The sequence below is a fragment of the Typopeltis vanoorti genome, chromosome 1 (assembly GCF_054136105.1).
Source record: "Typopeltis vanoorti isolate ZY-2024b chromosome 1, IOZ_Tvanoo_1.0, whole genome shotgun sequence".
Classification (NCBI taxonomy): Eukaryota; Metazoa; Arthropoda; class Arachnida; order Uropygi; family Thelyphonidae; genus Typopeltis; species Typopeltis vanoorti.
The window spans coordinates 25,047,557-25,061,478 of NC_143549.1; the positions used below are offsets into that span (position 1 = coordinate 25,047,557).

The 13,922-nt window shown below is 34.4% G+C and overlaps 1 protein-coding gene across 4 annotated transcripts in view; it reads right to left on the reverse strand.

Moving 5' to 3' along the window:
- Positions 1-13,922, reverse strand: part of LOC150109843 (ribitol-5-phosphate xylosyltransferase 1-like) — a 114,348-nt gene that overhangs the window by 55,976 nt on the left and 44,450 nt on the right. For all 4 annotated transcript variants that reach the window (XM_090396927.1, XM_090396920.1, XM_090396912.1 and 1 more), the window contains exon 4: positions 4,388-4,693. In XM_090396927.1, the coding sequence (XP_090253053.1) occupies positions 4,388-4,693 (306 nt within the window). The remainder of the gene's footprint in view (positions 1-4,387; positions 4,694-13,922) is intronic.

Genomic DNA, 13,922 nt, shown 5'->3' on the forward strand with positions numbered 1-13,922 from the left:
TCCTATGTGCTACCTAGTATCTAGCATGTGTAGGGATCCCAGATGTCCTGTAAAATATGGGATCGTCCCGTTTTTGGCTAATGCGTCCTGTTGTCCTGAGAAAACTCTTCAGGACAGCTTTTTGTCCTGTATTATAGAGTTCAAGACTGAATAACAAAATCGATGAGTTACAATTTCTATTCTATTACAAACATCGCTCTCCGTCATTACAGGGAACTGTAGACGCATTGTTATTTTCTCAAGGCAAGTGATGGGAACACTGCAACAATGATAAGTTCGTTAGAACAGTACGCATGTGCATTGACATTTTGGCATGTTCTGTGATATTGGCTCAGTTTTAAATAGCACGGAATGGTCCACGCCATTTTAGAAGCTTGCTCTGAGAGAAACAGGTTGGTACTTGCAGAGTATTAATTACTGTACGGCTGCTGTTAAAATGTATGGTTTTTCAATTCTCCTGTGGCCCTGTTGAACATTGAAAATGCTGAAAAGGAAGTGTGATTATACAGACGCTTTAAAAACTCAATTTCCATTTTTAAAAAATCTACTAAATTGGGCGAGACAGATAAAGTGGAGTGTACAGTTTTGTGGTGGCTTGTTTAGTGTCGAGCATGGTGGAAAGTCTGACATTACCCAACACATTACTATGAAAAGACATAAATCTGCATCTCAAGCTAGTACAAGTGCAAAAATCAGTGACTTTCTTTACCAAGAAAGAAATGGGGGAAGTGGAAAAGAATCTTGCTGCAGAAGAAGCAACTTTCGCATATCACACGTGTTTTCACAACCAGAATTTTCGATCAATGGATTGTACATCTAAAATAATACGCAAGTTATATGATAGAAAATTTACGTGTGGACAAACAAAAACACAAGTGTTAATTGTAAATGTTTGGCACCATTTGATTGCAAATGGTGCCAAAAGCAATTCAAACTGGAAATAGAGAAAGCAAATTATATATCTATCCTGATTGATGCTTCAAGCCATGGTGCTTCAAAATTAGTGCCATTGATAGTTCAATATTTCAGAAAAAGGTTGTTAAAGCCATAATTCTAGAATTTACAGACCTTCCTAGTGAAAGTGCAGAACTTACAGATGACTTGATAAAATCTTGGAAGATTAAAGATAAAGTCATGGCCTTCTCAGCAGACAATACTAATACTAACTTCGGTGGATGTTCGAGAAAGGGAAGAAACAACATGTACCATAAATTGAGAACTAGGTTTGGCCACGGATTGATTGGAGTTGGTTGCTCAGCTCATATTTTAAACAATGCTGTGCAAACTGCAGCTGATAGCCTGTAGACATTGAGGCTGTTATAGCTAAAATATTTCAATGCTTTTATATATACTCCGTAAGAGTCCAGTCCCTAAAAGAATTTTGTGAATTTGTGGAAAATGAGTATAAAACAGTTCTAGGACACTCGAAGACAAGGTGGCTGTTGTTGCATCCAGCTATCAAAAGGTTGAATGAAATGTATGAAGGACTTAAAGCCAATTTTCTTTCAATAGATAAATGTCTGACAATGTTGAAAGACTTTTTCCAGAACCCAGTGTAGAAGCTGTTTTCTACTTTTCTGGAGTTGCAATGTGAAATACTCCATACTACTATCAGGAGCATAGAAGGCGAAACAATATCTTTCGTTGAAGCACAGTCACTGGTTGGAAAATTTGAAATGAGAACAGATGAAAATTTGACAACTACCACCGAAAAGAAGCAACTTCTTGAGTTGCAAGAGGAAGGATTGATTAGAGAAAAGGCATTCCAATCTCATAAAATTGATTTCTACAACACATGTGTGTCATATATAAAAGAATGGTCACAGTATATGCTGAAATTAGACAGTATGTCTTGGGTGAAACTGAGAACAGCATTATGTTTGGAAAATGTTCTTCAAACAGTCCAAACTATTAATCAGACTACTGCCATATCAAACACTGTTAAATCTGATTTGTTTGATGAAGTAATGATAGTGAAAACAGCTCTGAAGTCCAAAGAAGATAGGAAGTGAAGGACATGTTGAAATCCAAACATGTAGATGAAGTCTGGGTGGATCTCTTAAAAAATGTTGAAGGAGAACTATCAAATTTAAAGAAAGTAGTGGAGTTTGTAATGTGTATCCCTGGAACAAATGCGTGTGTTGAAAGATTATTTTCTCGCATGAACACATTGTGGACTGATGAGAAAAACAAATTGTCTATAAAAACTGTAAAATCAATGCTTATTGTAAAATCATTCTTCAGTGAGGATTGTGTAGCTTTTCATGACATTATTCTTAAAAACAAACAATTGTTAAGTGAAATTCATTTTCAAAAAAGTATCGCAAAAGTGAGCAAGACTGATTGATTAATAAGAATATTGTCAGGTGAGAAGAGCATTACTGTATTAACAATCTATTTTGTATCTTTAATAGTAAGTAAAAAACCATTTGAAGGCAACTTAAAGTGGCTTAATGAAAATATGCAATTGGATTTACTATTTGTTTACTTATACTTAGTAAAGTGTGTGCATAGTAAACCTTACCACACACACACACACACTTGGAAAGTTAGAATCATTTTGTAAGGCTGGCATGTGTGATGGATGTGCATACTAAACTTTCACCTTCAGTCATAAGTGTCCCATATTTTTTTCCAATGTATCTGGGATCCCCAAGTATGTGGAAACTGTTATACTGCTGTAAAATAAAGGCAGTTAACTTCTAGATATTTATTTCTACTTCGGAGATACCTGTATTAATTAGTTTGCTGTATTGGTAAAATTTCAAATACTAACTATATCAGCTCTTAATAGTGCCAAAATATTTCTATATTATTCAATAAAACTGAAAAAGATGTGTGCAACATATCAGGTGTGAAACTAAGGTACATATTAGAAAATGATGGCATGTGTTTTTCTCAAGCAGCAATATTCTAGGAATGAAGTGTGGAATAGTTGTAACAATGCACATTTCAAGATTTTTCATCATGATTATTATTTAAGAAAGAGATTAACTGATGTTATTTCAAATATTTCACTCTGTTAAGAATGTAGTTTATAATGTATGATTCACAGTTTCTAAAACGTAATCTAAATTTGTTACTTAAAAGGGAAAAAAACATGTTTCCCATTTGGGAAACATGTTTGGCTTCCCACATGTTTAAAAACATGTGGAAAGCCAAAATATGTATTTTGATTTTTACTATTGTTTTATCATCATCATTATTATTATGTGACACCTCCAAAGAGTCCAAGAATTCAATGTGAGAAGAGACTACGCATACCACCCTCCACCAACCATCTCCACTACTTAATCCTCCATTTACACATCATGCAATTTACCATCCATCAATAATATTTCTGTTTATAAATCATGTGTATTTCCTGGCTGATCTGCCAGTATGAGGAATGAAAAACTGAGTTTCCAGGAGAAAAAAAATCCTGTTACCTCGAAATGAGAGCTAACTCAACTGCAAAAGCCCATATAAAGATTCCACTTATCAACTTATCATGATCCCTCTCATCCCACTGAAGGGTAGAATGTCCCATCATTCTTCCAATTCCAACTGTGCTCTACAAAAGCTGAAGCTGGTTTTTTTTTTTTTTTTTTTTTTTAATGGTCAAAAAAAGGTATGGTAACAATTATGAAACTTATGCGGTTATGCTTATGTTTTGCTAATTTCGCATTTCTTGGAATAACAAGATAATTTTTTTTTATGTTGTGCCCATACATGAGAGGTTGGTTGATCAACCTATAGTACATCAGTACCATATATGGGTAGTGGGTTGGGAAAGGAGGAACTTGTTTACATTTGATATGAAAGACTGTATATTGTATTCCTTGGGAAACATAACAAGGGAAAGATTGTTCCACAATACAGCAGCTGCAGGGATGAAGGAAATAGGAAAAGAAACTTGTTCTGTTTGTTTCGAGGTGCATTGTGAAGGGATGTTGAGCAACAGCTGCACGTATTCCAATGAGCTTAGTACTAAGGGGGGGGGGGATTACTGATTATTTCAGGTGAGCATTTCCCATGGAAATATTTGTAGAATATACATATTGTGAAAACCGAACTTCTGTGTGAAAGTGGAGGGAATGAGTTGGTAAGAAATGGGTCATTAATAAGTCTGATTGCTCTCCTTGTATTGAGGTAAGCATTTTGAGGAAGCGTTTAGTCCCTCCCCCACATATGTGAGAGCAGTATTTAATCGCTGGATGGATTTGTGATTTGTATAATGTTAACAGCTGTTCAGGGGTGAGGTAATGTCTTGAGTGAAAGAGAAATCCTAGTTTTTTTGAAGCTGAGGATGCAATGGTTGTGTTTAGAGCGTATCTTGTCAACCGAAGGATTATAACAGATTTAATATCACTTCTATAAAAAAAAAAATAAATAAATAAAGACATACGTTGCTACTCCAAGTGGCCACTGAAAAAAATGGACGTTGTCCACCAAAGGACTATCATAAACTAGGAATGTAAAGTTCACACGGCCCCCATTAAAGGCCATATATGGAAGGATCCAGTCATTCTGACACTGTTCATTACCCAACAGAAGTAGGGCAACATTTTGCAGCTGTCTGAACTGAGGTAAGTACTCCAACCACATCTTTGCAAAGGCTACCTTTTCTTGACTACGCCCATTAAGAACAAGAATGAGGTTTTCAACATCAGAAGGAGCTTTTGTAGTAATCACCCCAGGTCCAGTACGAAATCTGGAATATGAAATGAAGTAATAAAGAATTATATACAAAAAATTTCATGAATACTTTTGCATCAGCTTTTTCGATAGTATATATCACTAATGACAAATAAAACAATTAGAAAATTGCATGAATGAATAAAATCTGAATGTCTCAAAAATGGGATCATTCTATTTGCATATGTTCTGTTTTATTTTTAATATAATTTAATATTATATATATATATATATAACAGTGGTGTCGTGTGCCCATTTTGATTGGGTGTGCTGTTGTGTGGCTTATGCAGCCTGTGCTACAAAATTCACGTCAATTTGATCGTATGATTGCTTTTTTTTTATCAATGTATGAAAGTTTTAAGAGTGCATAGCACTCATCTTAATTGGTCCAATGTAATTAACTGTAGGATAACTTTGAATACTTTCAATTAATTGTAACCAAATCTGAGTAGAGTGGGAAACAATGTGTTTGTTTTAAGATATGTTAGAAAATAATAATGAAGAAGAATGCTATATTTGGTCGGTATATTTGAATTACTCAAAGGTGTAAATATGTGAGCCATCACGTCATGTGAGAATTGGAAATATAAAAGAAAGAATAAGTGTGAGTAGAAATACTTTCATTGATGGCAAACAAATTATTAAAAATTAACATTTGTGATATGTGTATCCTATAAGTCGCTGGGTAGAGCAAATTGCATGTGATCCTATAAAGTATAGACATGCATAAGTGAATTTATGATGTCTCAATTTAAAAAAATAAATAATGAGAAGAGGGAAAGATATTTGTTTGAAAAGTATAAATAACTAACCAATAATAAACAGTCACTATATACATTGAATAGTTCCATTACAAACTATAGAGAAAGGCTAATCCTGAACTAATATTGTTGATCAGGTGATTCATTTAGACATGGCAGGAATACATATGGGTTGATGGAGCAGCAAATCATCTCATAAAATTTGTTGCATATGTTATGTGGATTTCTCTTGTTTATGTATATTTCGTTTCATTGTCTAAAAATTTTCTTTTGTTTACTGAGACTCAGTATACATTTTACGCAATAATAGGATACACATATCTGATCATTATCAGAATTATCTAGACTTTCAGGAAGCCTACATTCATTAGTTTTTTTGTTGTTGTTTATCAGCAGCTGTTCTGTTTTATCAATAATAGATATCTCACATACGCTAATATTTTGTTGTAGATCAACAACTTCTTATAATACACAAAAATATTCATTTTTATTCAGGAATAGATAAATTTTTACTACATCTGTTGCTTCAGAAAACCAGAATAAAGATGTTCCTATACTGTGAAAAACTTTTCAATCTCAACAGATGCTGTACTGCATGAATAAGAAAAACAAGTAACTTTATCACTAAATTCAGTAAACAAATATTTAACATCTGTGTACTATTTTTAGGAACAATTTGTGTTATTAAAGACAACTTGAACAACATGCTCTCTCATATGAGAAATGCAGCAGGACAGGAGGAACAACATGCTTAACAGAAAAACACTCCGCTCCCACAGACTATGCTGCACGCATGCAAACAGAATAGATTTATTGTAGCAGTGAACAAAGCACAGTAACTAAACACATTTGTCCTAACATCTGGTTTCAAATTTTCAGTTCCAGAAAACATGCAGCAGCTGTTTATAATACAATCATTGAATACAGAAAGTGCTCAATTTATGAAAAGCAAAATGAATATAAAATATATATATATATATATATATATATATAAAATTTGAAATCAGATTGAATTGAATTTCAGATATATGATATCATCGAGACACTTAACAAATATTAATTTTAGAAATAAAATTCCATTGAAAGAGGTGCAACTAACATGCTGTATCACATTATGAGGAGGCAGCATACATACACTAAAGCTAGCATCTGTTAGGGAATAAAGAAATGGCAGACACCCATGTGTGAACGTGACAATATTAGATGTTTCTGTGCACTTCATAAGATTCGAGCAGTGGATGCCACTTTCTGATCTATGCTGTCAAATGCATTCTGAAAGTCAACAAAACAGGTATAAACATTTTTATTTTTAGTAGAGCTTTCTCCACAATTAATCTTAACATTAATATCTGGTGCATAGGTACTTCTGTCTCTTCTAAATCCTGCTTGCTCATCTTCCAGATTTTCTTTCATTAGTTTCCTCATTCTTTCTGTTAATATCATCATAAGTACTTTTACTTATGATATTTATTGCTTCTTTTTTTGTCAATGGATATTGAACTGATCAATATCTTGTGGTGCTTCACTTCCATCCCATGTCACACAACCAGTATAGTTTGTCTATCATAACCCCGCCAACATATTTTAGCATCTCTCCAGTGATCTCACCTTCCCAGGGCTTTTATAATTTTTCAGATGTTTTACTGCCTTTTCAACCTCATCTCCCAGTATATCTGTTTCTCCCTCTGTGCTTGGTGGCAATATTTCCCTCAGTTCATCAACTCATTTCTTTTGAACCTCAGCATCTTCTGGTGTCTTACATAACTCCTCTGAGCAGTATTTTGTCCATCTCTCTCTCTCTCCCCTATTTCTTCTGTGTTTATCAAGATTTCACCAATTTCATCTTTTATGATTATCTGCCTTGGGCTTCGTTTCTTGTTAATGTTTCTGATCATCTTACGTACTTCTCTTGCTCTGTATTCACGATAATATTTATCGATTGCTTCATTTAACAGTTTTTTTTTTTAAGTAATTAATCCAGACATCTAGAACATCCATCAGTTTTCATGTCACCTTCATCATCTTTGATTCCTTTTACAGTACTCTTTCCTCTATTTCTAAACTTTTTTTCAACAGCCTCCAGAACATTTCCCACTTTCCTGATATCATTATCAATTTCCTGATGTGTATCCCCTAATTTTACATGAAACTATTTTCCTGTATTTCCTTCAATTCTAACTGCTAACCGACAACTTAAATATACACTATATACTGCTCTGTATAATGTTCTATTTACCCCATGTATAATTGTAGTGTTTGAAAAGCTTTTCTCCGGGCACCTCGTTGTATACATTTTCCAGATCCTTGTCATATCCAATGATTTCTCAACTATTTGTCTTAAAGTGAAAATCTGATCTTGACAATCTCTATTTGGCCTGAACCCAGCATGTTCTTCTCCAAGTTTCTCTTCTACAATCTTTCTCAATCTCTTTTCAAGTATGCTAGCATAAATCTTACCTGGAACACTTGGTAGAGAAATGCCTCTGTAATTCTCACATTCAATTTTATTCCCTTTTTTATAGATGGGTACTATGAGAACTCTACTCCAATCATCAGGAATTCAACTTTCTGACCAGGCCCTCTGAATTATGCAGTGTAGCCACTGCAAAACTTTTATGCTTCCATTACTTAGACATTTCTGGTCGAATATCTCCAGCTATTTCAAGCTTTGATAGCCTTCCTGATATTTATCTTCTATATTCTTACCAAAGTTTTCTCATGACTTTTGTTTTGTTACCTTTATACATAGCTTTGCACTAAAAAATATAAGAGATTGTATTTTTTTTTATATTTTCTGCTGTATTTCTTTAGGGCATCTGTCAACTTACCTGCCAGGTAGGTAAGTTGACAGAGCTTTCAGTATACTTTCTTCTTTTCCAGGACTGCTTCATCAACTTTTATGTCCACAATGATATCCCAATTTTTTTATCCTTGCAGACAACTTTGCTACATGCCTCCCTAGCTGAATCAATCAATGTTTTCTTTAGAGTTTGCCACTGAGACTCCAAGGTTTTTGTTTCATATTTTCAACCCACTTCATATTTCTTGAACATGTTTCAATAGTTGAGACTAAAGTTCACCTGTAAAAGCTTGTCCACTTTAATCTTTTTTAAAACTCTCTTACATACTGTTCTGTTCAATGTGATATTCATTTTATCCTACTTAAAACTAAATAACGATTACTTCCAATTTCAAATTCTCTGTATACTCTTTAGACTAAACGAATGTGAAGATATCACTGCCAACAATAACACAGTCAATGAAGTTTTTCTTATTTGTTGTGTTTTCTCTCCATGTGAACTTGTGCACACCTTTATGCACAAGTTCATGGTACATGGTGTTAGTAATGACTGGTCCATATCTTGGATTTTTATTCTGCAAAGTACTTACAAGTAGGGATGTGCCGAAGCAAGATTTGGCTGAAGCAATGAATATTCAGTCAAAGCATACTGAATTAAATTTTTTTTGAAAGTTTTTTCAGTTGGTTATATTATAAATTAAAGATGCCAAGAAATTTTATTCTTGGTTTAATCCTTTATCCAAGTGAAATGTTACTTCAAGTGCAAATAAAAATTTGCACATGAAGTAACATCATGAAGGCTACTTGTATATAGAAGCTAATGACTTCACACTAATTGCTTAAGTGTCCCATAATGCAATGCAACGGACATGTCTAATGCAGTGCATTGTGAGAAGGGCCACTATTCAGAACAGTTTCAACCTTTATTGAGGTCTCCTCAGTGGGAGCCAGATCCAGAAGTGATACCAAGGTTGAAGTACAGAATTCATATTTCCATATACAAGCATTCACAAGGTGCCCCACCTTATTATTAAAATACTCTGGATTAGAGAAAGATGTTTGAAAGTTTTTTCACATGGTTATATTATAACCAAGTTATAACCAGGTTATATTATATTATACTCTGGATTATACTTTGAAATTTTGCTTTTCCTAAATATAATAGCTATTACATTTTTAAGTATAGAGCCAAGAAGATTCAATTTGAAATAAGTCAGATATTATACCAGAGGACATTATGGTTTGGATTCATTCATATTTTATAGTATAATAGAGAAAGAAACTGAATGAAAGTAAGAAAATTTTTCTACATTTCTTATTTGCTTGTTTCTGAATTCTGCAATAAAACATAGCTGAAGCTGTAATATTGTCTTTTATAATATCCAAATAAAACAAATATAAACGGGGTACTTAAGGGTCAAATCTATATAACTGAGAGGAGACCTCCACATAGCCTTTAAAGGAATGCGGAGAACCAAACAGGGTGACCTAATGTCCAATCCTCACCTTCTCCTGGTGCACCCTGTTGGGTATCTACGTAGATACTGAACGAATGAGGATAGGCTGCCAATTTCGTATTTAGACGACCAAACAGTATTTTTATTGGCTTAAACCAAAATACAAAATGATGGTAAAACATGACGAAATTTCGTGCCGGATGGGGCATCGCACGGTTAAACAAGGCCACCATTGTTTTCGGCAGGGAACCCAGGAGAACAGTGAAAAGTCAGCTATTGGAATATTTCTGAAAACACACCCCAAATCAACATCACCAGAGTTAAAGATCGGTACTATCAACGTAAGAAGCCTGAATGGAAAAGAAATGGAGCTAGCTGAGGAATTAGATAAGTATCAGATCAACATAATAGGGGTAACTGAAACAAAAAAGACAAAAACTGGTGAGATCTTTCTGAGCAATAAATACAAAATGTTATATTCAGACAATGATAATCAAGGAAAAGAGGAAGTAGCCATAGTATTCAACACTAAATACGAAGCTAATCTTCTTGAATGGCAGGCAGTCTCAAGTAGAGTGATGTGAGCAAATATAAGAATGGGGGAACTGGACAATGAAACTTATTTGTGCCTATGGTCCCACAGAAGGTTCTACTAAGGAAGAAGTGGAGAAATTTTTTGATGCTTCAGAGAAAGCAACTGACACAATGAAAAAGGAAAAGTTGGTCCTTGTTGGGGATCTTAAATAGCAGAGTGGGAAATGATTGTCAGATATACAAAAATATTCTGGGAAAATTTGGAGAAAAGAGCAAAGCTAATAATAATAATAATGGCAAATACCTGTTGGATTTCTGCTCAGGACATGGACTGGTTATTACTAACACAATGTTCCAACATAAAAATGTGCACAAATTCACATGGAGAGAAGAGGCAAGGAATAAGAAAAGTCTCATTGACTATTATTGTTGATATTGATGTTTTCTCCCTGGTGCAGGACACCAGAGTGTACAGAGGATTTGAAATTGGAAGTGATCACTATCTAGTCTTAAGCAGGATAAAATTGAATTTCATATTGAAAATAATAAAAATCAGAACTCCATGGTGGACACAGGAAGTTAAAGAGGAAGTGAAGGAAAAGAAGAAAGCATATCAAAAGTTCTTGGCAAATAAGTCAGCTTGTGCTCTTAGAGAATACAGAGACAAATGTAAGAAAGCTAAACACTGTCTAAAACTAGCTAAACAAAAGTCATGGGAGGACTTTGGCAAGAATATAAAAAATAAATATCAAGAAGTAGGTAAGATATTCTGGAGGTTGTTGAAGAAACTTAGAAATGGAGGAAAGAGTGTTGTAAAAGGAATTAGAAATGATAAAGGTGACATGAAAAAGAGAGAAAAAGATATCCTTGAAATATGGAGTAATTACTTCGAAAAATTGCTAAATGAAACAAGAAGTGATAGCAGAGTGGTAAAAAACACTCAACAGGCATACAGTCAGGAATACATATCCATACTTGAAGTAGAAAAAGCCATCAAAGGCCTGAAATGTGGATAGGCAGCAGGAGTAGATGATATTCGACCAGAAATGCTGAAGTATGGTTGTATAAAAGTCTTACAGTGGCTGCACTGCATAGTTCAGAAAGCCTGGACAGAGGGACGAATTCCTGATAATTGGAGTAGAGCTCTCATAGTACCCATATATAAAAAGGGAAATAAAACTGAATGTGAGAATTACAGAGGCATTTCCCTACTGAGTGTTCCTGGCAAGATTTATGCAAGTGTACTTGAGAAACGGTTGAGAAGAATTTTAGAAGAAAAGCTTGGTGAAGAATAAGCTGGATTCAGGCCAAATAGAGGCTGTCAGGATCAGATCTTCACTTTACCTCAATTAGTTGAGAAAGCATGGGAATATAACAAAGATCTATACTTATGTTTTGTTGATCTGGAAAAGGCATATGACAAGGTGCCAAGAGAGAAGCTATTCAATATGCTCTACAGTTATATGGTGTCAATGGGGCATTATATCAAGCAATACTTAGTCTTTATTTGAGTTGTAAGTCAGCAGTTAGAATTGAAGGAAGTACAAGAAGATGGTTTAATGTTAAATCTGGTGTGAGACAAGGATGTACATTATCCCCTCTGTTATTCATTATCTATATGGATCACATTATGAAGGAAAGTGGTATTAAACATGATAGCAAAATTGGAGGTGTTAATCTCAGCTCTTTGCTTTATGCAGACAATGTTATACTTCTAAATAAATCCACAACAAGTCTGCAAGATTCCCTGCCTAAATTGAATAACTGTTGTAATAGATATGGTATGAAGGTCAGCAATAAAAAGACAAAAACAATGAAAATAGTCAGAATCGTTGAAAATGTCAACTGCATTTTGAATGGAGAACCTGTGGAACAAGTAAAACATATCAGCTACTTAGGCATGATTTTTACTGAAGATGGTAACTTAAATATGGAAATAGACAACAGAATCAACAAAGCTGGTATGGTAGGAAGTCAATTGAATAAATTCATTAAATAAAAGAGAAATTAGTCAGAACACTAAATGAGTTGTATACAAGACAGTGTTCAAACCAGTCTAAACTTATGGATCTGAGAGCTGGGTCAGAAGTAAAACACTTGACCAGAGACTAGAGACTGCAGATATGATAGTCCTGAGAAAGATTAGAGGAGTGAACAGATGGAATCTATGGCAATATCATATTAAAAACGAGGATATCAGGAAAGAACTTGACATTGTCAGCATCCAGGAATGCATTAGCAGAGCTAATCTCAGGTGGTATGGTCACTTAACTAGAATGGGCTAGGAAAGATTAGCAAAACATGTATTCTCTGCAAGGTTGGTAAGAAAATGACCCAGAGGAAGACCAAAATATAGGTGGATTGATACTGTACAAAGTGCCTTAGACAATAGAAATATAAGATCTGATAATGTTGGAGTTTTGGCAAGTAACAGATTGATTTGGAGGAAAATTGCAGATAGGAAGTTAGTAATGATGTAAATTTTTCTTGTAGTACTATCATATCCTATACATCCCCCTTGAGGGCACATGGCAGGAATTTGATGATGAACAAATATAAACTTCTCAGCTCCACAGTTTAATATTTTATTATGCCACCCACCTAGAGATCATTCATGATGAATCTAACTTTCTGACACAGCTCAGTTACAGCACTGAATGAGCTTTTGGCTTCACTTCCACTTATAATTTTTTTTGAAGTCCAGTGTTTCACTCTGGTGAAACCTCCTCAGTGCATTAATAAAAGGTAAATATAGGAGTTATGGATTTAACAATCAAAATGAATTTGCAATGAATTATGATATAGGAAAAATGAATTTTTCAGCATTTTTTTTGAGTAGCATATGCTTTGTTTCTTCATAAATATTTCCAACTTCTGAAAAAAAAAAAAATTTTTCAAGGAATATGCAGTTAGCTAGTGCCAAAAGAAATTTTCTACTTTTTCAGTTCTTCTGTAAGTTTGATTTCCTTTCCATTAATACTCCTTATGTTGATGGTTCCTACCTTCAATTCTTCAGACATTTTGTTGTTTTTCTTCTTCTAGATGTTTGGACTTGTTCTTTTTCTGGATGTTGGGATGAAGTTTGTTCCAGTAGCTGATGTTTCACTATTTGCTCTGGTTCCTGAAAACAGTGGGGGAGGGCTTGTTTAACTGGCCAATACCCCAGCCAACATGAAATTTCACCATTTTGTGCCATCATGTGTATTTTTGGTTTAAGCCGATAGAGATTTGTAGTTTGGTCACCTAAGTTTCAAATTGACAGCCCATTCTCGTTTGTTCAGTACCCAGGAGATACCTACTAATGAAGCACACCACACAAAGGTGATATTAGTTGGTTGGTTGGTTTACAGTTTTATTGGTGCAACAACAGCAAAGGTCATACTGTGCCATAACAAAGGTGACAGTAATGCATAAACAGTCAAAGAAAAATTGTAAACGAAATGCATGTAGAACCAAGTCAAGCAGTGCAGTATATATATATATATATATATATAATTATGGCAAAGATTACCACAGGACATAAATAATCAAACAGAAATTTTAGTCTGCCCACAAGTGTGAAGAACCCTAGCTGGCACAGTGCCAAGAAGAGTCAATTCATGTTAAAGGGGGAGAAAGGAATAAGGCAATGTATGAATTCATCACCAACATGCAAAATCACATGCTTTATATGTAAAATTTTTCCAACTGTTA